General features: G+C 54.4%; 1 protein-coding gene across 1 annotated transcript in view; it reads left to right on the forward strand.

Annotated features, from left to right (window-relative positions):
• Positions 1 to 7,099: 7,099 nt before the first annotated feature.
• The window catches only part of LOC130023708 (sodium/hydrogen exchanger 9B1-like), a 31,173-nt gene continuing 11,222 nt past the window's right edge, over positions 7,100 to 27,050 (forward strand). Inside the window, exons 1-6 of the mRNA XM_056114300.1 lie at positions 7,100 to 7,168; positions 11,532 to 11,664; positions 16,231 to 16,401; positions 18,344 to 18,486; positions 20,411 to 20,538; positions 23,060 to 23,235. Of these exons, the coding sequence (XP_055970275.1) occupies positions 7,100 to 7,168; positions 11,532 to 11,664; positions 16,231 to 16,401; positions 18,344 to 18,486; positions 20,411 to 20,538; positions 23,060 to 23,235 (820 nt within the window). The remainder of the gene's footprint in view (positions 7,169 to 11,531; positions 11,665 to 16,230; positions 16,402 to 18,343; positions 18,487 to 20,410; positions 20,539 to 23,059; positions 23,236 to 27,050) is intronic.

Genomic DNA, 27,050 nt, shown 5'->3' on the forward strand with positions numbered 1-27,050 from the left:
GGGGTCCCCATTTCCAGAAGCACAGGGGGCCAGGCTTGGGGCAGAGGGTCTCCGTGGGGGGGTGCCTGCAGAGAGGGTTCCCGGGAGAGGCCGGTGGTCCCGGTCCGATGTCTCCCCCTGGCTCAGCAGACCTGCCAGCCCTTGGGTGCCACTCAGTTCCTGTTTCCCAGCTCACCCCTGCCTCGTTGTCCTATATGCGTGTTTCTTTGATTATCTTTGTGGGTTTTGCTTGGGGGCCACAGGCAGTGGTGGTCAGGGTTTGGGGGGCCGCGTGTGGTGCTGGGACTGGGGCCTGAGCCGCCTCGTGCGAGCGCGAGCGCGCTAAGCCCCCTCCTAGGCTGCGGGTCCAGGCGGGGCTTTCTCTGACCCCGTGGCTTGGGGTCTTACTGGGGGGACCGTGAGGACCGGGAATCCGGGACTTCTGGGCCACCGTCCCGCAGAGCGGCTGTTGACGCGGGGTCCCGTGAAGGGTTCGGACAGCAGAGCCCGGGGTGACCGCTGACCGCACCGGGCCGGCCGGACAGCCCGCGTCGGCCCGTGCCCGAGAGGCCGCGCCGGGCTGACGGGGGGGGGGGGGTCCAGAGCGGGTGACGGGGCTGACCCGGGGGTTGCCCAGCGTGGCCGAGCTGACCGGGGGCTGACCCCGGGGCCTCCTCCAGGCGCGGCCCCCCGCGGCGCATGGGCCAACGCGGCCGTGACGCCAACGCCGCGCCGGCGTCACAGCCGCGCTCCGTCACCGACAGCAGCGGAAAGGGCCGGCCCGACCCAGGAAGCGCACGGGCGGCGCGAGGAGGCCCACTTCCGGGCCCGCCCCGCGAAGACCACTTCCGGGCCCGCCCCGCGAGGCCCACTTCCGGCCCCCGCCCCGCGCCTCGGCTCAGCCCTGCCCCGCCCAGCGCCCTCAGCCCCGCCCCGCCCAGCGCCTCGGCCCCGCCCCCGCGGTGAGCCCTGGCGGCGTTTCCGGGCGCGCGCGGTCTTGGCGGTTGTCTTGGCAGGCAGTGAGGATGCTGACGAGGTCGTAGGTACGGTCAGTCTTTCTCCGCCCTCCGCCTGCCCTCGGCCTTCAGAGGCCCGCCGCCGGCGCGGGAGCGCTCCCCTGCGGCCAGGGAGCCCCCCCCCCCTCCTCGCTCCCCTGCAGCCAGGAAGCTTCCCCCCTCCCCGCCCCCCTGCAGCCACGTAGCCTACCCCCTCCCCACGCCCCACGCCCCACTCCCCTGCAGCCAAAAAGCCTGCCCCCTCCCCACTCCCCTACAGCCCTAGGAGCCTCCCCCCTCCTCACTCCCATGCAGCAGGGAGCCTCCCTCCTCCCCACTCCCCTGCAGCCAGGAAGCCTTCTCCCTCCCCCCCTCCCTACTCCCCTGCAACCCTGGGAGCCTCCCCCTCCTCACTTGGATGCTGCAAGGAGCCTCTCCCCTCCCCTGCGGCCAGGGAGCCCCCCCCCCTCCTCGCTCCCCTGCAGCCAGGAAGCTTCCCTCCTCCCCGCCCCCCTGCAGCCACGTAGCCTACCCCCTCCCCACGCCCCACTCCCCTGCAGCCAAAAAGCCTGCCCCCTCTCCCCTCCCCTGCAGCCAGGGAGCCTCCCCTCTCCCCACTCCCCTGCAGCCAGGAAGCCTTCTCCCTCCCCCCCCCCACTCCCCTGCAGCCCTGGGAGCCTCCCCCTCCTCACTTGGATGCAGCAAGGAGCCTCTCCCCTCCCCTGCAGCCAGTGAGCCTCCCCCTCCTCCCTCCCCAGCAGCCAGTGAGCCTCCCCCTCTCCACTCCCCTGCCCAGACCCTCCCCAGCTCATCAATCTGCTGGCCATCTGTAAGTGTTTTGCACCTGTGGGCTGCTGGTCTGCAGGCAGGCCCTACCCTAGCGCAGACCTCCCAGGTCCTGTAGAGTGCCACCCGCAAGTGTGGAATTGCCACCAAGCCCCATGCAGGGGCAGGGGGAGGGCTCTGCCAAGTGCACTTGCTTTGCTGCACGTTGGAGGCCTGGTTCCGTCCTGGGCACATATCCACCCCACACCGCGTGTCCCCAGCCCCTCACCTCCAAAAAGTAAAATAAAGACCAACACAAACAACACTGCTGTCGCCAAATGAGAGGCTGAGAGAAGCCGAGCTTAGTGGGTGGGCTGCGTACCTCGCAGCTCCAAGGAGGCTGGGGGCCCGCCTCGGAATGAGCCTGCGGGTTCAAGCGTGATGAAAGGGCAGGTGAGGCAGCCTGGGGTCCTCCCAGGATGCCCCATGAGCAGAAACAGCGTTGCTCCAGGAAGGGGTGGGCGTTGCCGCAGTGAGACAGACTTGGGGCCATGTGGGGTCAGCCCAAGAGCCCGCCCAGGAGAGGAAGTGTTGGGAGTGGCGTTCTGTGCTGTAGGGTGGGATTTTGAGTCTGGAGTTTGTGGACAGAATGGAGGGTCATGTGTGTGTGGGCCGGTGGGCAGGGAGGGAACAGGAGGGAGGGGCCCGTCTGCTTTGTGTGGGAATTATCTTCACCATTGCCGGGCTGCAGGGCCTGCCAGGTCACGCCAACTAGGAACCTTCTGGATGGGAAGGAGGCCAAGTCTGAGCACGGCAGAGGGGTGGGTGCTGTGCTCTGAGTGGGGTGTGCAGGGATGGAGGCAGAGCTCGAGCCCTGACTCTGGAGTCGCTTTAACCTGAGGCATCACCAGGAGCAGCTGAGGGGAAGGGTGCTAGCGTAGAGGGACTTGGCCTAGCCCACCCGGCTGCTGCCACAAATTGCCATGGGCAGCAGACAGGGCGGAGGGGCCTAGGGCCAAGGGGAGTGAGGGGAGGGAGAGGCCGGGGGTGTGGGCTGAGAGCAGCCTCAAGTGCAGGGCCTGGCCCTCACCTTCCGTGGCCCCGGGGCCTGAACTTCCAGGGACACCCCCCCCCATCCCTGGAGCTCACGCTTGTCACCTGTCCTCTCGCTCTGCCTGGGTGCACCCTTTCCTCTCCACCAGACCTGGCTCAGGGCTGCCTCCTCGAGGCCCCAGGAAGTGTGGTGATGTTTGGTCATGACGAAGAGTGGGGACACCCATGCTAGCGAAGGGAACCGACCCCTTAGGGACTAGCAATTGGAGGCAGCTGGCAGTGCCAGCTGTGTCTCCAATCCCGTGACCTGGATGAGCTGGTCAGGCGCCTGCTACTGTCCGGGGTTGGTCCCAGGGGACTCAGACAGGTGTAGTTGGCGGGGCTGAATCCCAGGAAGCCTCTCCTTCCCCCCCCCCCCCCAAGGAGCACATGTGTCCCCTGGGCATGGCTCCCACTCTGGGAGCACAGCCTGGTGAGACAGGGGTCTCTGGGCGGAGAGGGAAGCCACAGCTGCGGGGGCTGTGGTACTGGGCACAGCTTCTGCCATAGGGATGCCTTAGTGTCAGGGACGTGTCTGGCCAGTGTGGCGACAGGCATCTAAGTGCTGCCAGTGCATTGTGTCCAGTCCCCCCCACACCGGCTGCCCGGCTGTGCTGCCCACTCAGGTCCCTCTGCAGATAGAGACTACCGGGCTGGGGGTCAGTGGAAGCGTTTCTGGCTGCTCGGGAGAGAAGCTCCAGGTCTCCGTCTTCGTCCCCGGGAGCGCTGAAGGGATGTTGGGCACCTGCTGGGATGGACTTTCTCTGGAGGTGCTTTGGGGGGCAGGGCGGACAGCGAGTTTCCTCGTGCCCCTGGGAGGCCTGTGGAGACCTCTGAGAAGGAAAAGAGTGAAATGGTTGGGCTGGTCTGTCAGGAGGCCTTCCTAGCCCGCACTCAACAGATTGTCGGTCATTCTTGGAGTCATGGTAGTAAAATAGACAAGGCACGAATTGGAAGGAGGGGCTGGAGCAATAGCACAGTGGGGAGGGCGTTGCTTGGCACGCAGCTGACCCGGATTCAATCCCCAGCATCCCATATGGTCTCCTGAGCACTGCCAGGAGTGATCCCCGGGTGCAGAGCCAGGAGTCAGCCCTGAGCATCACCAGGTATGACCCAAAAAGGTAGAGAGAAAGAGAACAGAAGAGGGTTCAGGGCAGAAGCCTGCAGAACCCCAGTAGTCAGGAGAGAGGCCAGGGGCCTGTCAGGCAGACAGAGGCTGGGAGTGAACTGGAGGAGTTTGGAGTGGTTTGGAGTGAGCCCTGAGCACCGAGGCAGGAGCAGTCCCTCACACAGCATGCGTGACCCCAGAATCAGCAGCAACAGAGGTCTGGGGGCCAGCGGGGAAGGTGCAGGCCTTCCACAATGCCAGCTGGGGTCTAAGCCACAGACCCCGGGCACAGCCAGGACACCCGCACACCATTCAAATGTGCCCATGGTGGACAAAATAAAATTGTGTCGACCAAATAGCCACCTGGTCGTTCTTTACATTAAAAAGAAATGACTGAGCTACTTTGGATGCCCTGTATCAAAGATACTCCCTCTGTGGGTCTAGCTCTCAGGGCCCTGGGCTCAGAAAGACTTGGACTGTAGTTGTTTTTACTTGATAATCTGTGATGTCAGTTCCCAAAGTAACCTCTGGGAGATGGGGTAGTTGCAGAGATTCTAGAGTAAGGCATACCGCCGAGCACGGATGTGGATTATCATGCTTTGTCTAACATTTTAAGATGTCACGCTAAATCCCCCCAACGTGGAGGCATGGAGGGCCCGTGGCGGCGGGAAAAAACCGTACAGGCTCCGCTGAAGTCTTGGATGACGTGGCTGAGTGCTGGGTTGCTAAGGGGTGTTGAACCCGCTAAGGCCGCAGAGGACCCACGCAGGATGGCTGCTCCGTGAATGTTGGCTGCATGCTGGCAGGGGCCACCGGGTGGCGCTGTGGCACAGCGTGAGTGGATGGAGCCCAGCCGCCTGCGGAGCTCACCTGCCCCTCCCTTTCCCAGTTTCCCACTGAGGCCCGCTTGAAACGGAGCAGGGCCCCTTTAAAAGGTTTGGAACTCGGAGGAGCATGGTGGGGAAGTGACCAGAGATATGGAGCAAATTAAAATCAGGGCACTTAGCTTGCCTGATCCTTTTAGTGGGTTTGTTATTAATATGTACAAGCAAAAAGACTTAAAAGAAAAAAAAAAGCCAGGTGAGTTAGAGAACCTCTAAAACCATCAGAATCCACTCTGCTTTAAAATTCAGGCGGGGGGGGGGGGGGCTGGAGAGATAGCACAGCGGGTAGGGTGTTTGCCTTGCACACGCCCGACCCCGACCCGGGTTCGATTCCCAGCATCCCATATGGTCCCCTGAGCACTGCCAGGAGTGATTCCTGAGTGCAGAGCCAGGAGTAACCCCTGTGCATCGCCAGGTGTGACCCAAAAAGCAAAATAAATAAAATAAAATTCAGGCGTAGCTGGCTGGAGAGATAGTACAGCAAGTAATACCAGTACCAAGTAACCCAAGGGCCGTAGTGACAACATAGCAGGTAGGGCCTTGCCTTGCGTGTAGCCAGCCGGGTTCGTCTTGACTGCCGTAGCTTTTACTGTAAACGTCACTCTAGGCCGTGACGGCATCTGTGTATGTGTGTTCCCATGCTCTACGTCCCAGACTCTCCAGCCTCTGGACTTGCTCTCACTCCTGCGACGTCTGTCCTGGCCTGTTGTTCATCGCTTCCACTCCTGAGAGCTTCCATCCTTTATGCTGTCTGTCCTTGCAGCATGATCGTTAGGTTCCTGTTTCCTAGTTTGCTCTCTCCTGAGTCAACCTGGAAAATGGGTTCGCGTCCGGGACTCTCTGCGTCTGCCGAGGTGCTTTCCTGGGCCAAGTAACCGCGTCTGTGCTATGCTGTCCTCGGGGTGTCTGGCTCACCCAGTCGGCGCCCTGTGCTGGCCCTGCGGTGTGAGGAGCCCTGAGCCCCTGCCCCATCTCTCTCCGCTGCCCATGACCACACCCCAGCAGGCCAGCAGAAAGCCCTGGGAGGGCAGAGCAGGTGGGCCGGGCAGGACTTGGCTGCCTGGAGTCGACCTTTAACTGCATCTGGGGACAGAGCCAGTCTGTGGGTTGCACGCTTCCTGCCTCAGTGTATGCTGTCTGTGGGACAGCCCCTTGTCATTCCTCGAGGACACAAGGGGTCTGTGCAGATGTTTCTGTTAGTCTGAAATAAGTTACTTGAATATTTATGTTGCAATTTTATTTTATTTTTTGTTTTATTTTTTTTCTCTTTGGGTCACACCCAGTGATGCACAGGGGTTACTCCTGGCTCACACACTCAGGAATTACTCCTGGCGGTTCTCAGGGGGCCATATGGGATCCTGGGAATCGAACCCGGGTCGGCCGCGTGCAAGGCAAACGCCCTACCAGCTGTGCTATCACTCCAGCCCCTTGCATTGCAATTTTAAAACGAAAGTGCATGTTTCAGTTTGTTACTGCATTTGGCAGATCCGGAGGCCTGGGCAGGCCTGCGTGCCTTTCCCCTGCCCTTCCTATGGCAGAGACGCTGTGGGAAACTGAGGCACAGGCAGCGGCCGGCTTCACCGCTTCAGATCGCCAAGACACTCCTTCTGGGTTGTTCCTCTGTGCTGACCCAGGGAAGGGCCTCTCCTTCACACCTGCAATACACTCCTTGACCCCCACTGGGCTACAGGAACCCCTGCAACACGGCTCGACCCATGTGTTCGGCTGGGTCAGCCTCGCTGCCCCACCACTGAAGGCCGGGCCCTGTCTCGGCCACTGGCCGCCAGCCCTGGCTCCCCAGTGCTAGCCACCGCTGCCGCGTCTATGCGGGTCACATGCCATCTACCGTAGTCCTGGTCACTCTAGGCTGCCTGCCGCGTGGTCCTGGTCACTCTGGGCCACCTGCCAGTGGTTCTGGTCACTCTCAGCTGCCTGCTGTGTCATCCAGGTCACTCGACCATCTACTGTGGCCTGGTCACTCTGGGCTCTCTGCCGCATGGTCCTGGTCACTCTCGGCCACCTGCCGCGTGGTCCTGGTCACTCTGAGCCACCTGCCGTGGTCCTGGTCACTCTCGGCCGCCTGACGGTTGCCCTGATCTTTCCAGATTTTCTGCGTGATTTTGATTGATGGTTTTCAGATGGTGTTTGGGGCTTTTTGACTATAGAGATAGAAGAGTGTGACATGCCCAGCCTGACACCTGTCAACAGTCGCTGGCACGTAAGCGGGTTCCCGGGCGTTCACTGTTTTCTCTATCTTTCCCGGTTCTCCTGACAGCATGATCAGCGAAGCGCCCAGGAACGACGACGTGGAGAGTGAGAGTAGGAGATCGACTCCAGCTTCCAAGGTGAACACTTCCTGTTATGTGCAGTGTCCACACCCCCACCAGGGGCCGGGGTGGGGCCCCGCCAGCGCTCTGGGTGACCCGGGCCCTGTAAAAATTATTCAGGACCTAAATACTGTTTTTCTAGTTTACTTAGTAGATTTGGGCTGGAGCAATAGCACAGCGGTAGGGCGTTTGCCTTGCACGCAGCCAGCCCAGCCGAGCCGGGTTCGATTCCTCTGCCCCTCTCGGAGAGCCTGGCAAGCTACCGAGAGTATCTCACCCGCACGGCAAAGCCTGGCAAGCTACCCGTGACGTATTTGATATACCAAACACAGTAACAACAAGTCTCACAATGAAGACATTACTGGGTCCGCTCAAAACAAATCGATGAATAACGGGAGGACTGTGACCGTGACCGTGACTTCGTAGATTTACTTTATATGTCCAGTGGAAAAGTGAGACGTGGTCATTTTAACTACGCCAGTTTTATTATTGACTAGGTCCAGTGGCGTGAACCAAGGAATGAAAAGTTGGGAAGGGGTGGGCCTGGCGGTTATTTTGAAGCCAGACTTAAGAGATTTTAGGGAGCTGGAGCACGAGCTGGGTGTTTCGCACCATGCTGGAAGCAGTGTCTGAGGCCACGTGAGGCGTTCCTCCTTCCTGCTGATATGGAAGGCAAAAAACATATGGAAGGCAGCCATTGGCTTGGTTTCATTGAAACCAAGCAGGTGTAAGTGAGCAGTGGTCGAAACTTTCATTCATATTTCATAAGGGCCTCAAGGAGGTGCTCAAGGCCCAGGGTTGGTGAGAACCCCCCCAACGAGCCATCACCCCCACCCAGTCATGTTTTAAAATAGAGTTGTGGGGTTCCCCCAAGTAATTCTTAAGAGGTCAGAAGGTGCTTTTATAAAATTTCATCAGGGATTGAAATCACTTTGTCTACCTGAAAATATTTTGTCCTGGTCTGTCAAATGGTTGGAAACTTGTAAAGTACAAAACATAAAATAATAGAGCGTGGCTGTACATGGGTAATAGAGTGTGGCTGTACTCGCATAAGATAGCATGGCTGTATGTGGGTGATAGAGTTTGGCTGTACGTGGGTAATAGAACGTGACTTACGTGGGTAATAGACATGGCTGTACGTGGGTAATAGAGCATGGCAGTACATGGGTAATAGCCGTGGCTGTACGTGAGTAATAGACATGGCTGTACGTGGGTAATAGCCGTGGCTGTACGTGAGTAATAGACATGGCTGTACGTGGGTAATAGACGTGGCTGTACGTGAGTAATAGACGTGGCTGTATGTGGCCCATCACCCCCAGATAGAATTCGCCTTTGAGTCCCTCCGAGGCCTTTCTCCTACCAAAGGCAATTCGGAAAGTCAGCCTGGGATCATCCATAGTCTGGCACCAAGAACTTGTATGCTAGACAGAGGGGCCTTCCCGTCCCCCCACCCAGACCTCAGGGGCCTTCCCGTCCCCCCTTTGGGACTCTCTCTCTGGGTCATTGGGGCTTCTGGCTGTCAGAGTGGTTTGGTGGTCAGCTAGTGTCCCCCCTGCACTCCAATTCTCTCGGTGAGTTAACCTCCCTGGGCTGCCCAGCTCCGAGCACCCCTTGGCTCTTCTGACTTGGTTTTTAATTTTGTTTTTGTGCTTTTTTGGGGGGATGTTTGGGCCATACCCAGTGATTCCTAGGAGTAACTCCTGGCTCAACACTCAGGAATCACTCCTGGTGGTGCTTGGGGGACCGGATGGGATGCCGAAGATGGAACCCGGGTAGGGTCTGCGGCGTTCAAAGCTAGCACCAACCGGCTGTGCTGTCTCTCTGCCCTATCTTGGTTTCAGCCTTGGTGGGGGCTGCAGTCTTCTTACAGACTACGTAGGCCCTGCCCCAGGCCGGCTTCCTGCTTAGACCGACTACTACTCAGAGCCTCACTGGACCCAGCCTTATGGACCCTTATGGACCCACCCTTATTTTTTCACGTGCTGTCACCCAGTTTTCCCAGCACATTTGTTGAAGAGGCTGCCTCCACTCCACTCCATAGCCCCAGGTCCTTGGTTAGAGTTGAGGTGACCCTAGACCTGGGATTTGTCTTAGATGCTCAGCCCTAACCCATGATCTGAGTCCAGCCCAAGTCCTGCCCCAGGCCACTGTGATGCTACAGCATCAGCATCAGGTCGGTTCACAAGATGTCTTCTAGCTTTTTATTTCTTGGTATGAGGCTGGCTATTCTGGGTATTCTATGATTTTATACAAACTTTTAGCATTGACTGTTCTACATCCTCAAAAAATGTTATTAGGATTTGGGCGGGGACTGCCTTGAGTTGCTACAGTAATTTAGGTGGATGGTCATTTTTTTTTTTTTTCGCTTTTTGGGTCGCACCTGGCGATGCACAGGGGTTACTCCTGGCTCTGCACTCAGGAGTTACTCCTGGCGGTGCTCAGGGGACCATATGGGATGCTGGGAATCGAACCCGGGTCGGCCACATGCAAGGCAAATGCCCTACCCGCTGTGCTATCTCTCCAGTCCCTGGATGGTCATTTTAATAATATCGATTCTTCTGATCCATGAACATGGACAGGTTTTCCATTCCTCAGGTCTTCCTCTGGTCTTCCTATGGTGACATCTTTTATTGCAAAGATCGCTCGCCGATTCTGTTAGCTTAATTTCTATGTACTTAGGGAACGATTTTGAATTAAACAGACTCTGATATTTCTTAATCTTCTGGTTCATTATTGCATATAGGAATGTGTTGGAGTACACGGATCTTAGGTTTATCAGGTTGCATCTATCACAGTGCTCCCGAGTCACTCCTATTACTTTGTTTGTCTGTAACCACTTCTATGCTCTCTTCCCCAACCAATTTGTAAGGTCTCATCCTTCTTAGACACTGAAGCTGTACTGTAAGTTAATATTGCCTTTCTCCTCTCCTTATGTCTTTTGAGCAGTTTACTTTAATGCAATGTCCTTTTGTATAGATACAGGAAGACAATTAATATCATTCTTTATAACTTAGGAATTAATTGGCTTTGGATATTATTCACTCCTGGGCATCTGCCTTCTCAACTTAAGCCTCAGTTGCCCTCACTTCCTAGCACCCCAAGGGCAGGGTCCCGACATGGGACTGGATGGAACCAGGGAAAGCCAGTAAGTTATGTGCTACCCTGGCATCGAGATGGGCCAGGCCAAGGTGCCACAATTCTTAACTATAAGTTAAGAAGAGTTTGATCATAGGCAAATGCTGTCATGATCTAAAAGTAATGATAAGACTAGGACCCCGCTGCTAGGAACAGGAAAGATATCTGGCCTGAGCACTGCAGTCTGAGATCGAGATGGCCCTAGGAGAGCAATTCTATAAGCTCAAAGTATTTCTTACTGTGTCCATACAAAATGATTAATATTATGTATGCTTATGTTGGTTGGACAAGGAGAGGAGAAACACGTCCTAGAAGCAGTTTTCCTGTGTGTCCTGACTAGCTGGGATGAGACTGAACTTTCTCCCCTTCAAACTGCCTTCAGTAAATGATTTCAGTATATTGAGGCAGTTTCTCTTATCTCACAGGAACCTAGCTGGCCTTAGGTATGCAGATCCCAGGTGCTAAGCCAGGCCTGATATTTGGGATGTAGATGCCTGGCTCCAAGCTGGCTGATTTTGGAGATGTAGATTCCAAGCTCTAGCAGATTGGTCTTTGTTGTGCTAATCCAAGTGTTTGTAGTTTGTAAAAGGATTACTGGCCTGCAGATGTATAGAAACAATGTATGTTTTGCCTCAATGTTCTTTCTGTAACTCCTTTTGATGACATCACTATATTGCACCCCAAGAGAGAGCCCTGAAATCTCCCTTATATAGATCAGAGTACCTCTAAAGGGCGCAATATAGCTGATTTTAGTGTGTTGGCTTTGTACCAGCCACTTTGATGGACTGACTTATTGTTTCTCAGAGCTTTGTAATGAACTCCTCAGGGCCTTCTCTGTATGTTTTCATTTCAGCAGAAGATGCCGATAATCCGACTTCCTCTTTTCTAATTTGGATCCCATTGATTTCTTTTTCTTGCCTGATTGCTATTGCTAGGACTTCTATAGTATACTGAATAAAAGTAGAGACAGTGGACATCCTTGCCCTGTGTCTGGTCAGTCTTTCACCATTGAGAATGATATTGGCAGTGGGTCTGCCACAGATGGCCATTATTACCTTGAGAAAGCTTCCTTCCACCCCTATTGTATTGAAGATTTTTAAAATCCTGAATAGATAGATGTTGGGTCTTGTCCAAAACTTTCTCTGCAGTGACTGACATAATACGATTTTCACCTTTGCTTTTGCGGATGTGTTGTGTCATGTTCCTTGGTTTGCACTTATTTCTTTAAATGTCTGTTTTGCCTCAGGCCTCCTACCCTGATAAAGTTAAACACCATAGGAAAGATTCTCCTGCTTCAACAAGCAAAAATGTAAGAAGGTCGCAGGGGGAAAAGGAGCCTGATTATGGGGGAGGAAGACTGAATGAGATCATCACAAACGGTACGTGGCGCTGGACGTGAGGGGTGGGAGGGGTCACAGCAAAGCCCCCACTTCCCACCGTCCGTCCCATCCAGGTGAACAGCAGGAGGACAAGCACGGCAGGGATGAGGAGGTGACGTTTCCATGACTGTCAGAGTAACAACAGTTGCTTAGCAAATAGTTATTCATGCTTTTTCATGATTTTTTTGTGTAAAATTCTAGCAACAGCATTGATTGAAGTTTTTGTTTTGTTTGGGGTTTTGTTTTCTGTTTGGGGGCCACACCCAGTGTTTTTCAGGGTTTACTTCTGACTGTGTGCTCAGGGATCACTCCTAGAAAGCTTTGGGAACTCTGTGGGATACCAGGGAGAGAACCCAGGTCAGCTACATGCAAGGCAAATGCTCTGCCCACTTTACTATCTCTCTGACTCCTAACAATTTTTTTTTTCTTTTTGGGTCACACCCGGCGATGCACAGAAGTTACTCCTGGCTCTGCACTCAGGAATCACCCTTGGCAGTGCTCAGGGGACCATATGGGATGCTGGGAATAGAACCTGGGTTGGCCACGTACAAGGCAAACACCCTACCCGCTGTGCTATTGCTCCAGCCTCCCTAATGAGTTTTTAAAATCTTACTTTGGCATTTAATTTTAAACTACTTAGAAAGTACTTTATACATCTGGTTCTCAATAAAATTAGTTCCTAAATTTTAAAACACATGTACACTTGTAAGTGTTGGTAGAAAGCTTAGTTTACCACTAACATTTTAAACCATCTCATTGCCACCCAATATTTATAAAAGAATTCTTTAAAAAATAAATAAATAAATCTGACCTCCTTTCAACAACAAAAAAAACAAACACTGTCCTTCTGTTGTTCATTGATTTGCTCGAGCGGGCCCAGTAACATCTCCATTGTGAGACTTGTTGTTACTGTGTTTGGCATATCGAATACGTCATGGGGAGCTTGCCAGGCTTTGCTGTGCGGGCAAGATACTCTCGGTAGCTTGCCAGGCTCTCCGCGAGGGCCGGAGGAATCGAACCCGGCTCCGCCGGGCTGGCTGCGCGCAAGGCCTGAGGCAAAACGCCCTATCGCTGTATTATCGCTCCTGCCCTTCTTTCACTTATTATTATTCTTTGTTTTGTTTGAGGGCCATGCCTGGTGCTGCTCCTGACTTGCTCCCGGCTCTGTGTTCAGGTCTCACTCCTGGTGGGCTCTGGGAACTGTCTGGGGTTCCAGGGTTAGAGCCCAGGTTGACCACAGGCAAGGCAAGTGCCCTGCCAGCCGCACAGTCGCTCCACCCCACTTCTCTCTCTTATCCATGATGCTTCTCTTTGTAATTATTTTGGGGATACCTTAGAATTTGCAGTTTGCACTTACAGCTAATTCAGTTCCACTCTCAGATAACACTACCTGCCTCAGGGCAGGACAGATGTTTGCAATAACAGGTACTCCTGGGTCCTTCCTCCTGATTTTCACGTCACGGCTGTTGCGTTATTCATCCCTGAGCTATAGCCAGTGAATATGTTTTGCCATCACTTTGTGTAACAAACTGTTGTTTGTTCAGTCAAAAGACGGAAGGGCGGGCTGGGCACAAAGCAAGTGGCAACGCCCGCTGGGTGGGTTCTTGCTTTGTGTGCAGAGGCCCAGGATCAGGCACCTCACAGGGCCCAGCTACCACTGACAGTAGCCTCTGAGCACCAAGCCAGGAGTCGTCCCTTGCTCAGCTGGGTAGGACCACAAAACTAAACCAAATCAACAACAAAACTGTTACTCAGGGGCTCATCCTGTATGTGAGTTCCCAGAAGTCTGTTTCACCACTCAGTCGTCGGCAGGATAGACGGCTTTGCCTCTCCCTTGTCTAGTAGAGTGACATCTTCTCATTCCTGCGGGGCGGGGACACGTCAGCTGTGCTAGGACTTATTCCCTGCTCTGTGCTCAGGGCTACTCCTGGCTCTGTGCTCAGGGCTACTCCCAAATCTGTGCTCACGGCTCACTCCCGGCTCTGTGCTCAGGCCTCACTCCCGTCTCTGTGCTCAGGGCTCACTCTCGACTCTGTGCTCAGGGCTCACTCCTGGCTCTGTGCTCAGGGCTACTCCCAGCTCTGTGCTCAGGGCTGACTCCTGGCTCTGTGCTCAGGGTTACTCCTAGCTCTGTGCTCAGGGCTCACTCCTGGCTCTGTGCTCAGGGCTGACTCCTGACTCTGTGCTCAGGGCTGACTCCTGGCTCTGTGCTCAGGGCTGACTCCTGACTCTGTGCTCAGGGCTGACTCCTGGCTCTGTGCTCAGGGCTGACTCCTAGCTCTGTGCTCAGGGCTCACTCCTGGCTGTGTGCTCAGGCTCATTCCTGGCTCTGTACTTAGGGCTCACTCCTGGCTCTGTGCTTAGGGCTCACTCCTGGCTCTGTGCTTAGGGCTCACTTCTGGCTCTGTGCTCAGGGCTAACTCCTGGCTCTGTGCTCAGGGTCACTCCTGGCTCTGTGCTCAGGGCTGACTTCTGGCTCTGTGCTCAGGACTCACTCTTGGCTCTGCTCAGGGCTTATTCTTGGCACTGTACTCAGGGACCCCTCTTGGCGGTTCCCAGGGAACCATAGATGGTACTAGGGATTGCTTGGGGTGACTGCAAGGCCAGCACCTTAACTTCTGTAGCTGTTTCTCTTCTCGTGCGTTCTTTCAGTGGGAAGTTTTTTTCCTGGAGGATGGGCAGGGTGGTACTTGCTTTATATTCTGCTGACCCTGGTTTAGGCCCTGGCACCACATAGGTCCCCTAGCACTGCCACAGGTCACTCCTGGGCACAAAATCAGGATAGCCCTGGAGCACTGCTGGGTCTGGCCCCAAAACCTAACCAAACCAAACCAAACTAAACCAAACCATGCCAAAGCAAACCATTTAGTGCTGCAAGTCGTCCAGTTCTGTGGAGGAACAGTCACTGGAGCATGTGGGAGGAGATGGAATAGGAATCTTGGTCCTAATTTCCTGCTGTGAGTCTGGTGAAGTCTGGGCAGCCACTAAGAGGGTCGGGGATAAGGAACACCCTGGAACTGCACTCAGATTCCGAACCGCCCCAGGAACTGGCCTGGCAGGAGATGAGGGAGCGGCTCGCTCTCGGGAGGCCATGGGTCTCCCCGAGGTCTGAGAGTTGGGCCTCTCCTGCCACACAAGGCGGCGTCTCCCCTGTCCTGCCTCCGCCTCTCCTTGCTCTCTGTCTCTCTGCTCCCCGCAGGTGATGAAGAGGTTTCCCCGGGCGGCTCTGCCTGTGGCCGCTGACCAGACCAGGGCTAGCAGGGGCAGCTGGCGCCATGGCTGGGAGTCAGTTTTCCTGGTGGAAAAGCTACTGGAAAACACAACGGCCATGGGGTGGGGGGTGGAGAAAGGGCCCGGGACAGAGGTGGGTCAGTGACACTAGTGGCAGGGTGCTTAGCCAGTGACAGGGATGAAACAGCAATTAGGAGACAGTGCAGAAGCATGTGACCACCACAGGAACAGACGATAAAATACAAAACAGAGTACACCCCATCCTGTTAGCCTGAGAAATGTTTACTGCTTTAAAGGGTTTGCTATTGGGGCTGGAGCGATAGCACAGCGGGTAGGGCGTTTGCCTTGCGCGCAACCAACATGGCCAACACAGGTTCGATTCCCGGCATCCCATATGGTCCCCTGAGCACCGCCAGGAGCAATTCCTGAGTGCATGAGCCAGGAGTAACCACCCCTGAGCATCGCCGGGTGTGACCCAGAAAGCAAAAAAAAAAAAAAAAAATGGGGGGTTTTAGTCAAGATTTTTTTTTTCTTTTTGGGTCACACCGGCAATGCACAGGAGTTACTCCTGGCTCTGCGCTCAGGAATTACCCCTGGCGGTGCTCAGGGGACCATATGGGATGCTGGGAATCAAACCCGGGTTGGCTGCGTGCAAGGCAAATGCCCTACCCACTGTGCTATTGCTCCAGCCCCTAGTCAAGATTTTTAAATAAAAATATAGCACAGCGGGTAGGGCGTTTGCCTTGCAAGCAGCCAACATGGCCAACCCGAGTTTGATTCCTCCACCCCTCTCGGAGAGCTCAGCAAGCTACTGAGAGTATCTCGCCCCCACAGCAAAACCTGGCAAGCTACCCATGATGTATTGGATATGCCAAACACAGCAACAGTTGTCACAATGGAGACGTTACTGGGCCCACTCAAGCAAACAGATGAACAACAGGAGGACAGTGACAGTGATACAGTATTTAAACTGTGACTCATAAAATGAGATCTATGTTAAACAGATTCCCTTGACCACATATTGTAACCTTTTATTTTATTAATATTTATTTTATCTTTTTTTTTGTCACACCCAGCGATGCACAGGGGTTACTCCTGGTTCTTGCACTGAGGAATTACTCCTGGCGGTGCTTGGGGGACCATATGGGATGCTGGGAATCGAACCTGGGTCGGGCCGTGTGCAAGGCAAACGCCCTACCTGCTGTGCTATCACTCCAGCCCCCCTATTTTATCTTATTGACATTTTATTTTAATGCTAATTTGAGTACAACGGGCAGATTGGAGCGAATGAGCTCTGTGGCGCGAGTGTGGACGTGTGTGTTTCCTCTGTTCCAGCCGTCATTCTCCTGCTGGGGTGGTGTGCAGCCTGGGCCATCGCGGGCCCCGAAGTCCTCCCCGGCGGGAGCCTGTTCGGCCTGATCATCATCTTCTACAGCGCCATCCTCGGGGGGAAGCTGCTGGAATGCATCTCCATCCCTTCAGTGCCGCCTCTCCCGCCTCTCCTCGGTGCGTGCGTGCGTCCGCGTCCGTCAGCCGTGTGCTCCGGCCGGGCTGGAGAGGGCAGCAGCGGCAGCGGAGTGCCCGGCAGTGTCTCTCGTGCAGTCAGCTGTCTGCTCGCTCTCGCTCTGGGGGGGTTTATTCTACACCCACAGAAACGTGCTTCCCAGAAACAGGAGTTCTGAATCATTCACATGTGATGCCTGTTGGTTTGTCGCAGGCATCTCTGATTGTTTGGGGGCGGTTCTTTATTTGGGGGTCATCCCCAGCCGGACTTGGGGGCTGCTCCGACAGTGCTCAGGCGTCCGGGCTGCAGCTGGGCCTGTCCCCTGCAGATGCCCCGCCCCCTCCACAGCCCCGGGCCTTTGAGATTTAACTTAAAGTGTGTTATCAGTGAGGAAAACTTTGTCGTAAATCCCCGGATTTCCTGGCAGATAATGCAGCTCCAAGGAGAGTCATCAGATGAGATGATTGCTGTGACCAAGCCACAGACATGCCCTGGGGTCAGAGCTGGTGTCCTCTGTGCGGACTCCTGATCTGTGTGATGAGAGATAGTGTGTCATCAGTGTGATGGGAGGAGAGTTAGGGAAGGAATTCTGCCCGAGTGAGGCTGGAGCGACAGGAGGCAGGACAGTGAGGAGGGCACTTGCCTTGCACACGGTCAGCCTGGTCCCTGGGCCAGCGGGGAGCAATCCCTGAGTGCAGAGCCAGGAGTAAGACCTGAGCACTGCTGGGTGTGACCCAAAACAAACAGAAAGAGATTCTACCAGATGGTCATTGGTCAGTCTTCGAGTATCCGGAACTTATAGCTGAGAGAACAATGCTTGTGGGGATGGTCTGTGTGTGTGTGTGTGCATGTGTCTGCATGTGTATCTCCGTGTGTGTACATGTGTGTGCATGTATCTGTGTGAGTGTTTGTGTGTGTGCATGTTATGTGCATGTGTCTGCATGTGTGCACGTAAGTGTGTCTGCGTGTGTGTGCGTGTGTGTGCGCATGCGTGTGCATGCATGTGTGTGCATGTGTGCCTGCACATGTCTGCATGTGTCTGCATGTGTGCATGTACGTGTGTGTGCATACATGTGCACGTGCATGTGTGTGCGTGGGTGTGTACATGTGTGTACCTGTGTGTGCGTGCGTGTGTGTGTGTGTGTGTGTGTGTGTGTGTGTAGATTGGGGTGGACTCTCAGATGGTGCTCCAGGGATGCAGGGGGCACTCGTGGAGAAACCCAGCCAGCCTGTGGAGGCCAACAGCCCAGCACCCGGGCTTGGTGATGCCCTCTGTGCCTCTCGGCCCCAGCCATGGGTCTGTGGGCGGGGCACGGGGGTGGGAGCCATGCTATCTGGGCACCAAACCGGGGGCATGTCTCTGGCCACTGAGCCCCGTGTCCTCCCTGACACCATCTGAGCCGTGGCCCTCACACAGCCGGCTCGCTCATGACCCCATCCTCTGCATCCTGTCTCCCTCAGTCCACAGAGGATCTCCTGGTTGGAGTCCTGTAGAGGTTTTATTCTTTTGGGGGGCAGGGAAATCACCCCACGATGCTCAGGGGTTCTCCTGGCTCTGTACTCAGGAATCACTCCTGGTGGTGTTCAGGGACCCTATGGGATGCTGAGAATCAAACTGGGTCGGCCATGTGTGAAGCAAACGGTTCCCCGCCCTCCCCCGCTGTACTGTTGCTCTGGCCCCTCCTGTGTCGCTTTAAGCCTGTCTAATCCCCCAGAACACGCACAGTACAACACTCATGGTGAGGTTTCCATGACGTCCACCTCCCCTGAGCCAGGCAGGGGTGCGAGTGCCATGCACCCTCTCCCCCTGCCCAGCCCCCAGAGCTCACACTTCTGGCCCCTACTGCAGAGCCAAGCCCCGTGGTGTGTGTGAGGAGACATCTCTGCTTGTGTTCTTGGGGGAAATGATCTGATTCAGGCGTGTTTTGTATTCTTTCCATTAAGGGATGTTGCTGGCTGGTTTTGCTATCAGAAATATCCCATTCCTCAACAAAATCGTCTCTGTCAACTCCGCGTGGTCTTCGACGTTAAGAAACATGGCCCTCACTGTCATCCTCGTACGAGCTGGACTTGGTCTTGACCCTCAGGTACGTTTCCAGTCATATGTGAATAAGATTGTTATTTGAAGGTGGTGGCGGAGAGAAGGGGATGATGAGCCTGTCCGAGCTCTTCCTGTGGGGCCCGTGGGCCAGACGCAGATCAGGAGCGCAGGTTTGGGGGCCAGAGAGACGGTGCAGCAGGAAAGGCTAAGACTACACAGTAGAGCGATGAAAGAAGACAGATTTTGCAGAAATATTGTCACTTGATTTCTGCTTTGGGTCATCACCATGGCTTCCGGAAGAGAGAGACTCCCCCAGTGTCAGATTTCTGTGGGAGATTGTTGTCAGGGGCTGGAGTCGGGGCTCGGGAGTGGTGTGCTCGGGCCAGGGAGAGGCTCAGGGCCTGAGTGTCCAGGCCAGGGCCCTCCAGCATGACCGGGGAGGCCCAGAGAAGCAAAGGGACTCGCGCTTCTGTTGCATACGCCAAGCCCCGGCTCCGCTGAGGCTGCAACCCTCCCCACCACCACCACCCCAGTCTCCAGCGTGGCCGGCTGTGCTGCTCCGAGCAGGGAAGGGCCACGGGCCTCTCTGCAGGCTCAGCGGAAGCTTCTGCTGTCTTCGTTTCCTGTCACCGAGACTCAGAGTCTCAGTTCGAGTTCACTGCTTGCCCCACACCAAGCTTGTTCCTGATTTTCTGATTATCTTATGATAAAACAGTAGCTGTAATTTTAATGTTTCCCTTGAGGTAATATTGGCTTAAAGACTGTACGCTTTGGGCTCTAGTTTCACATGCCTGTAAGACCCGCCACATGCCCACCACCAGCTCAGCCCTCCCCCACTGTCCGGCCCCAACCCAGCCCTCCTGCTCCTCCTTCCCCTCAGCCCCGCCCTAGACACACACACACACACACACACACACACACACACACCCGTTCCTCTGGGCTTGCAGACCTTCACTCCGAGAGTCCAAGGAACTGCTTTCTTCCTTCTGTGCCTGATGTTTGAACATGCTCCCTAAAAGGTTACTGATCTAAGGGCCAGGAATCTATTCGGGCTTTAAAAGATGACTGTTCATTAACATAACAGTCTCATGACGCTCAAATGAGTGCTCAAGTTTAGAGAAAATGAATAACTTCACTGATGATTTATTATACTTCCCAGTAGAAATTTGAACCAATGAGAAATAGGGTTTTTGTTGTTGTTGTTTGCTTTTTGTTTTTCCTTTTTACCTGCTTAAGTGATTTTTTGGCACGTTGATATTTTTCTATTTATAGTTGTTACAACTATAGTTGGCTGGAGCGATAGCACAGTGGTAGGGCATTTGCCTTGCATGCAGCCAACATGGCCGACCCGAGTTCGATTCCTCCGCCCCTCTCGGAGAGCCTGGCAAGCAGCGGAGAGTATCTCACCCCCATGGCAGAGCCTTGCAAGCTACCGTGATGTATTCCATATGCTAAACACAGTAACAACAAAGTCTCCAATGGAGACTTTACTGGGCCCTGCTGGAGCAAATGGAGGACTGTGACTGTGACCTTGACAACTATAATTGTTACATGTCGTATTTGATATGCCAAAAACAGTAACAAATCTCACAATGGAGAAGTTACTGGTGCCTGCAACTGGGAGGACAGTGCTACAGTGCTGTTGCTGTTACATTTTTCAAGTAGTTTGTCTCTAAAAGTTAAGTTCAGTGGTGGGGGCGTGGAAATCTGTGAAGATTTAATTGTATTATTTACAAGGAAGATAAAGGAAGGTAGAAATCATTGTTTAACTATAGAGCTATGAATCCTTTCTAATCTTTCAGGCGTAGCATTTTGTCCATGGGAACCAGCTCTGAATCCAGTTGATGCTGACACAGAGCGAGTTGCGTCCATGTGTGTCCCAAGGGACACGTGGGGCCGGAGCTCAGCTCGGCCGCTTGCCGTCCCTCCACTCTGCCCAGCCGCCCACGGTGCCTCTCCTTGTGTTTCAGGTTCTGAAGACCATGAAGGGGGTGTGCCTGAGGCTGTCCATCGGGCCCTGCCTGACTGAGTCCTTGTCTGCTGCCATCATCTCCCACTACCTCCTGGGCTTTCCCTGGGAGTGGGGCTTTCTAGTAGGGTAACGTGCCCATCTCTCCCCAGTGTGCAGTGACGGGTGCCTGCTCTTGTTGGTGTGCAGTGACGGGTGCCTGCTCTGTATGGTGTGCAGTGACAGGTGTCTGCTGTGTCAGGTGTACCGTGACAGGTGCCTGCTCTTGTTAGGTGTGCAGTGACGGGTGCCTGCTGTGTCAGGTGTGCAGTGACAGGTGCCTGCTCTTGTCAGGTGTGCAGTGATGGGTGCCTGCTCTTGTTAGGTGTGCAGTGACGGGTGCCTGCTGTGTCAGGTGTGCAGTGACAGGTGCCTGCTCTTGTTGGTGTGCAGTGATGGATGCCTGCTCTGTGTCGGGTATGCAGTGACAGGTGCCTGCTGTGTCAGGTGTGCAGTGACAGGTGCCTGCTCGTCTCATGTGTACAGCGACAGGTGCCTGCTGTGTCAGTGTGCAGTGACGGGTGCCTGCTATGTCGGTGTGCAGTGATGGGTGCCTGCTCTTGTCAGTGTACAGTGACGGGTGCCTGCTGTGTCAGGTGTGCAGTGACAGGTGCCTGCTCTGCATGTGTATCTAGACAAGCTGCTGCTGATTTTTTTATTTGCTTTTTTTTTTAATTGAATCACCGTGAGATACACAGTTACCAAGTTGCTCAGAATACAGTGTTTCAACACCCGTCCCTTCTCACATTTCCCCGTAGGGAAGCCTCTGTTCCCCTCCAGTTACCAGTCCTGCCTGGTAGTGCTGTGCTAACTCTCTCCTCCCCTCCCCTCCCCTCCCCTCCCGCACTGTGCCCCTCCATTTTTCACTCTTTCTCTCAGCCTGTCAACCAACTAGCTCTGCTTACTGTATATGTTTTGTATTGTTTATGCTTGAATGGTTTTATACATTATGTAGAGAAATAGTAAAAACAAGCAAGTATCTTTTCTTGGACCCAGTGTCTGCCTATTTCATCCACCTCTATTTCTCCTCGCACCCAAGCTCTTCACACTCTTGGTCTCTAGTTGCTATGCTAGGCCCTGCACTCTGTGCAACTTTTATGCTTAGTTGGTTTGTTTTTTGTTTTTGTTTTTGTTTTTTGAGGGGGGGTCTCCCAAGTACGGCCATGGAGCTGGAGGAACACTCCTGGCGATTCTTGGCCCAAAGTGTGAGACCCAAGTACACGGTGCAATGGGGGCCCCGGGACCGCACCCGGTAGTCCTGCAGGACTGGGACCTGGGCCCTTGACCCTCACTCTAGTTCCAACCCACTTAGCTGCTTCTCCGTTTCTCCATTTCAGTTATAGAACCCTTCACCCATTTCATGGGCAGTTGGGATTTATGTGTGTGTGTGTATGTATGTGTGTGGGTGCCATGCCTGGGAGTGGCCACACAGTGTTGGGGTGGAACCTGGGTCCTCCAACACACACAGAGAGCCTGCGCTCCGCAGTTTAAACACCTCCTGGCCAAACTCATGGATCTTTAAGTGATTTTTATCTTAAAATACCTGAATGCCTCATGCGTGTGTCAGTGCGTAGAATCTGACAGAGTGTGTGCCTCATGTGTGTGTCAGTGTGTAGAGTCGGTGAGAGTATGTGCCTCGTGTGTGTTTCAGTGTGTAGAATCTGTGAGAGTGTGTGCCTCATGTGTGTGTCACTGTCTAGAGTCTGTCAGAGTGTGTGTGCCTCATGCGTGTGTCAGTGTGAGAGCGTTTGCCTCATGTGTGTGTCAGTGTGCAGAATCTGTGAAAGTGTGTGCCTCATGTGTGTGTCACCGTCTAGAGTCTGACAGTGTGCCTCGTGTGTGTCAGTGTGTAGAGTCTGACAGAGGTCTCATTTGCTAATTTCTCTTTTCACTCAACAGGACTCCTGAGGGAGGGTGGGAGAGAACTCAAGGGGAAATTCATTCTTGTTAAAAAATGTTGGTTAAGGGCCGGAGCGATAGTATAGTGGCCGGTGGCAGATGCTTCTTATTAAGGAAAGTCTCCTGTATATTTTGTTTCTTAAGAGGTTATCTTTTAACAGAGGACATTTTATATGTTTCCTTAATTTGACACTGTGAATTACATCGAGTTTCCTGATAGAGAACCATCCTGCACTCACCGTTACTGCTACTTCCAGAACTTTTACCTCGGCGCCCCTTCAACATTATTTATGTTATGTGTCCTCTGCTTGTCCGTTTGCAGTACACACTGGACATTTTCCTCTGTCCTACTCATTCTTCGCCTAAGATCGTAGCATCTTTTTGTTTTTCGGGCAGTCGATGGTTGGTTTCTGTAGTTAGATGTGATGGTTGAGTACAGTCTACTTCCGAGATTATAATTCTAGGGTGCCCTCAGTGCACACTCGGCCGTGTCGGTCCTGACTGGGCTCCCGGGACAGGCTCAGTTTCCCCTGCTTTCCACACCGAGTGAGCTTTCCCCATCTCTCTAGCTCTCACTTCAGAGGACGCAGGGCGGGTTGCCATCTGGGCGCCGGCTGGACATTGCTGTGAGAGGTCCCATGGCTGTGGTGGGTCCCTTGTGCTGCCTGCCTGCTCCCAGACATGCCCGTCGGTTTGAGGGTGTTCCTTTCAGTTTTGTAGTGGGCGCCGTCTCGCCCGCGGTGGTCGTGCCGTCCATGATCATGCTGCAGGAGAAGGGCTACGGCATCCAGAAAGGCATCCCCACCTTGCTGATGGCCGCCAGCAGCCTGGACGACATCCTGGCCATCACCGGCTTCAACATCTGCATCAGCCTGATCTTCTCCACAGGTACATGGCTGCCCACCCCTGCCGCCTGGGCTCCTTCTTATTTCTTTTTGCTGTAGCAAGACAGTTTTTGTTAAATGAGACCTACTGTGAGCATGGGCTTCTCTGGAGTGGAAAAGGCGGAGCCAAGAGACCAGAGACAAGCAAGAGAGAGACGAGCTCAGGGGGGAGCACGGGCTTGAAGAGCAGGCCCGGGTGGAGGGGGCTGGGCACCGTTCCTCCAGCTGGTTTTCTCCCGGGGTTCTCTGCAGACCTCGAGTGAACCTGGGCATGGTCACAGGGCAGCTTTGCCCTGCTAACGGCCTCCTCACCACCCACTGGGGTCTTTGATGGGGCCCAGCTGACTTCGTGCACTCTCCAAGAACAGGCCGAACAGCTGGATCTGTGCAGAAAGCTCGTTCTGGGCCAGAAGAGACATGTCGGCTGGCTGAGGAACCTCCCTCCGACCCACAGTATTTCATCTCCATGACCGGGTCTGCCAATGAGCTTCTGAGCCCATCCCGTGGCTGTGTCTGCTCACAGTGCTCTGGCTTTGTGTCCCATGGCTGTGTGTCTGCTCACAGTGCCTGGACTGTATGTCCATGGCTTTGTATCGGCTCACGGTGGTCCGGCTGTGTGTCCCATGGCTGTGTCTGCTCACAGTGCTCTGGCTGTATGTCCCTTGGCTGTTTGTCTGCTCGTGGTGTTCCGGCTGTATGTCTGTGACTGTGTGTCTGCTCACAGGCTCTGGCTGTGTGTCCCATGGCTGCGTGTCTGCTCACGGTATTCCGGCTGTGTGTCTGGCTGTGTGTCTGCTCATGGTGCTCTGGCTATATGTCCTGTGGCTGTCTGTCTGCTCACAGGCTCTGGCTGTATGTCCCGTGGCTGTAGCAGAGCGGCTTGGAGCAGCAGCATCACTGATGTCTTGGACATGTGGCGTTTCTGGCCGTCACCATAGAGCGCTGTGTGCTGACCGTTGTCCAGACAGCTGTGCACACTCTCTGCCGTGACACGGCAGACACGCCTGCACCAGCTCTGACCCCAGGGAGTACTTGACACGTTATGTTGGTTCAGGTATGCGGTTGCATGAGTCACTGTTTATAGAAACTGCAGCTCGGCCCGGTGAGCCGGCTCGTTCTCTGCCCGCACCAGGTTTGCAGAGACTGTTGTTTGCCTCGGACGGGGCCGTGTCTGGTTCGTCTCGGCAGCTGTGCACTGGGGGCCCCAGCCCCAAGCCAGGACTGATGTTCGTGACTGGAAGTTTTCACCGCACTGCCCGCTGCATCGCCAGCCCCCGATTCCCACCCCCGCCTGGCCTCCGTGTAACGGAGCTGGTTCAGGTTTGGGGTTTGTTTATCCTTCGCTGTTTCATTTATGCGAGCCCACGTGTAAACAAGATTCCCCCCCTATTTCTCTTTGCCGTATTTCACTTAGTATATGTGAATCCCCATCTCCCTCTGTAGCCCATGACTTCTCAGTCCCCTGCCCACCTGGGGCACTTGGGGAGCTTGCCCACCTGGGGCACTTGGGGAGCTTGCAGGTGCCCTTATCTGTTCAGATAAGGCCTTTGTGCCCTTTGGGTGAATACCCAGAAGAGGAATCTCATCACTCTGCAGAAATTGTAAAAGTCGATATTGAACCTTCTTTAAATATGTTTTAATTATCAGCAAGGTTTGGAATTCAATAGTCTATATTCTTGAAGCTCCAAAGTATTTTGAAGTTGAAAAGTAATAGAATATATACATATACATATATACACATATAGGGCGTTTGCCTTGCACGCAGCCAACATGGCCGACCCGAGTTCGATTCCTCCGCCCCTCTCGGAGAGCCCGGCAAGCTACCGAGAGGATCTCGCCCGCACGGCAGAGCCTGGCAAGCTACCCGTGATGTATTCGATATGCCAAAAACAGTAACCACAAAGTCTCTAATGCAGACATCACTGGGCCCACTCGAGCAAATCGATGAGCAACGGGAGGACAGTGAACAGTGAATAGTTCTTTTAAAAGTCACAATATTGGGGCAGCCAGGGGTCACCCTGTGGTCACATGCGAGCCTGAGTCGCCACCGCCACGCACAGAACCATATTCTGTGTTAGATGCGATGTATATTACATATCATATAAAGCACAGGCAAATAGGAAAGAGTCACATTCCCAAGAATAATGACTCTGAATCTTTTGGTGTGAACCCCCCATTCCTATTCTGCCTTCTCTCTCCTGACTTTCGTTCAGCCATACAGAATTTTTGAGCATCTCCCGGACTTTCTTCTAATCGGAGTTGTCTCACTCTTGCCAAGGGGAAACATGCCAGCAAGTTCGCATGTCCGCTTCTCTGGTCAATAACTATGGTGTTCTCCAGCCTCCTGGGGGTCTGTGTAGTCCTGGGGACCAGAGGCCCCACTAAGGCCTCCCGGGCCAGTTACTGCCTCAGCCCTTGACCCTGTTCCGAGCCCCTTGCAGTATTTTCGACATGGCCTGGTCCTCTGCGTTTGCTGGTGTCCAATGAGCTGCGTCATAACCTATTGAAAATCGCTGTCGATGCCAGTGCCCGCTATTAGGATAACACGTGGGTTGCACATCTTACGGCTGAAGAATCAAAGCTGATTTTAATGCCGGGCCTCTCCCAGACGTGGCTCAGGAGTCCTGGGAACTAGTGCTTGCCGGGCTGTGCTCACCTGAGGACATAGGGCCTGTGGGTTTCCCGGTGCTGGGGCCAGCAGGGTGCTCCTGGCAGTGCCAGGGATCAGCTCGGGCCCTTGGAGCTCTCTTGCTGGGCTTCTAAGACATTTCTTCATCTGGAAAGTGAAATCTTTCTTTCTTCTTCTTTTTTTTTTTTTTTTAGTGAAGGGACTGATTTACAGCCCTGCCTGGACGGGTTCCCTGTCCTCGGAGCCCTCCACATGTGCCTGCACACAAGGCTAAGGCCGTCACTGCGGGAGGCCCAACACCAGAGAACTGGGCTGAGCCCACCAGGGCATGGCTCCTCTGGGTGAAGGGGCACAGGGGAGATGCTCAGAGGGCCAGGGCATGTCCCTCCCGGGAGAGGCCCCGGGTTTGGTCCCCGGGCCATGGGCCTTCTACTCTGTTCAGTGGGACTTGGGCGTTTGGGAAAGTACTCCCTAGGGAAGTGGCCTTGGCCACCAGCCTGGCTGGAGACTCGGGTCCTGGCCGGCCTTTTTGGGCCGCCCCTGGAACTGGCCCCTGTCCACCCCGTGCCTCCCTGAGTTTGCCCCTCACCCCACGGGCTCCGGTGCCCGTGCTCCTGTCTTCAGCCCGGTCCTGGGAGCCCCCCACAGCCAACACTCCCGGGACGCTGTTGCTCCTGACGCAAGGACAGTGCTGCCATCTAAGTGCTCTGCTCCTGGACCCTGGCCCACGGTGCTGCTCCCTCTCCAGTGCTCTCTGGAGCTGGGTGGAAGCTTCTAGGCTCCTGAGCTGGTGTCTGCAGGGCAGGATTGTCTCGGTTCTCATTCCAGCATCTTGCTGTGGTCTCTCTTCGTTTTTGTTATGTTTCATGCCAAAATATTTATAAAACATATATTTACATTCCTGATTGACCTAAATACACAGGGGATCACCGTTCTTTTTGTGATTTCAGATCATTTTTTAACTTACCACCAGGAGCTACAGACTATCACTGTAGCACTGTCCTACTATTGTTCACCGATTTGCTCGAGCGGGCCCAGCAACCTCTCCATTGTGAGACTTGTTGTTACTGTGTTTGGCATATCGAATACGTCACGGGGAGCTTGTCAGGCTCTGTGGGTGAATTGCTCTTGGTAGCTTGCTGGGCTCTCTGAGAGGGGCAGAACCTGGTCCGCTGGGTTGGCTGCGTGCA

The sequence above is a fragment of the Sorex fumeus genome, unplaced genomic scaffold (genome assembly GCF_029834395.1).
Source record: "Sorex fumeus unplaced genomic scaffold, SorFum_2.1 ptg000024l, whole genome shotgun sequence".
Lineage (NCBI taxonomy): Eukaryota > Metazoa > Chordata > Mammalia > Eulipotyphla > Soricidae > Sorex > Sorex fumeus.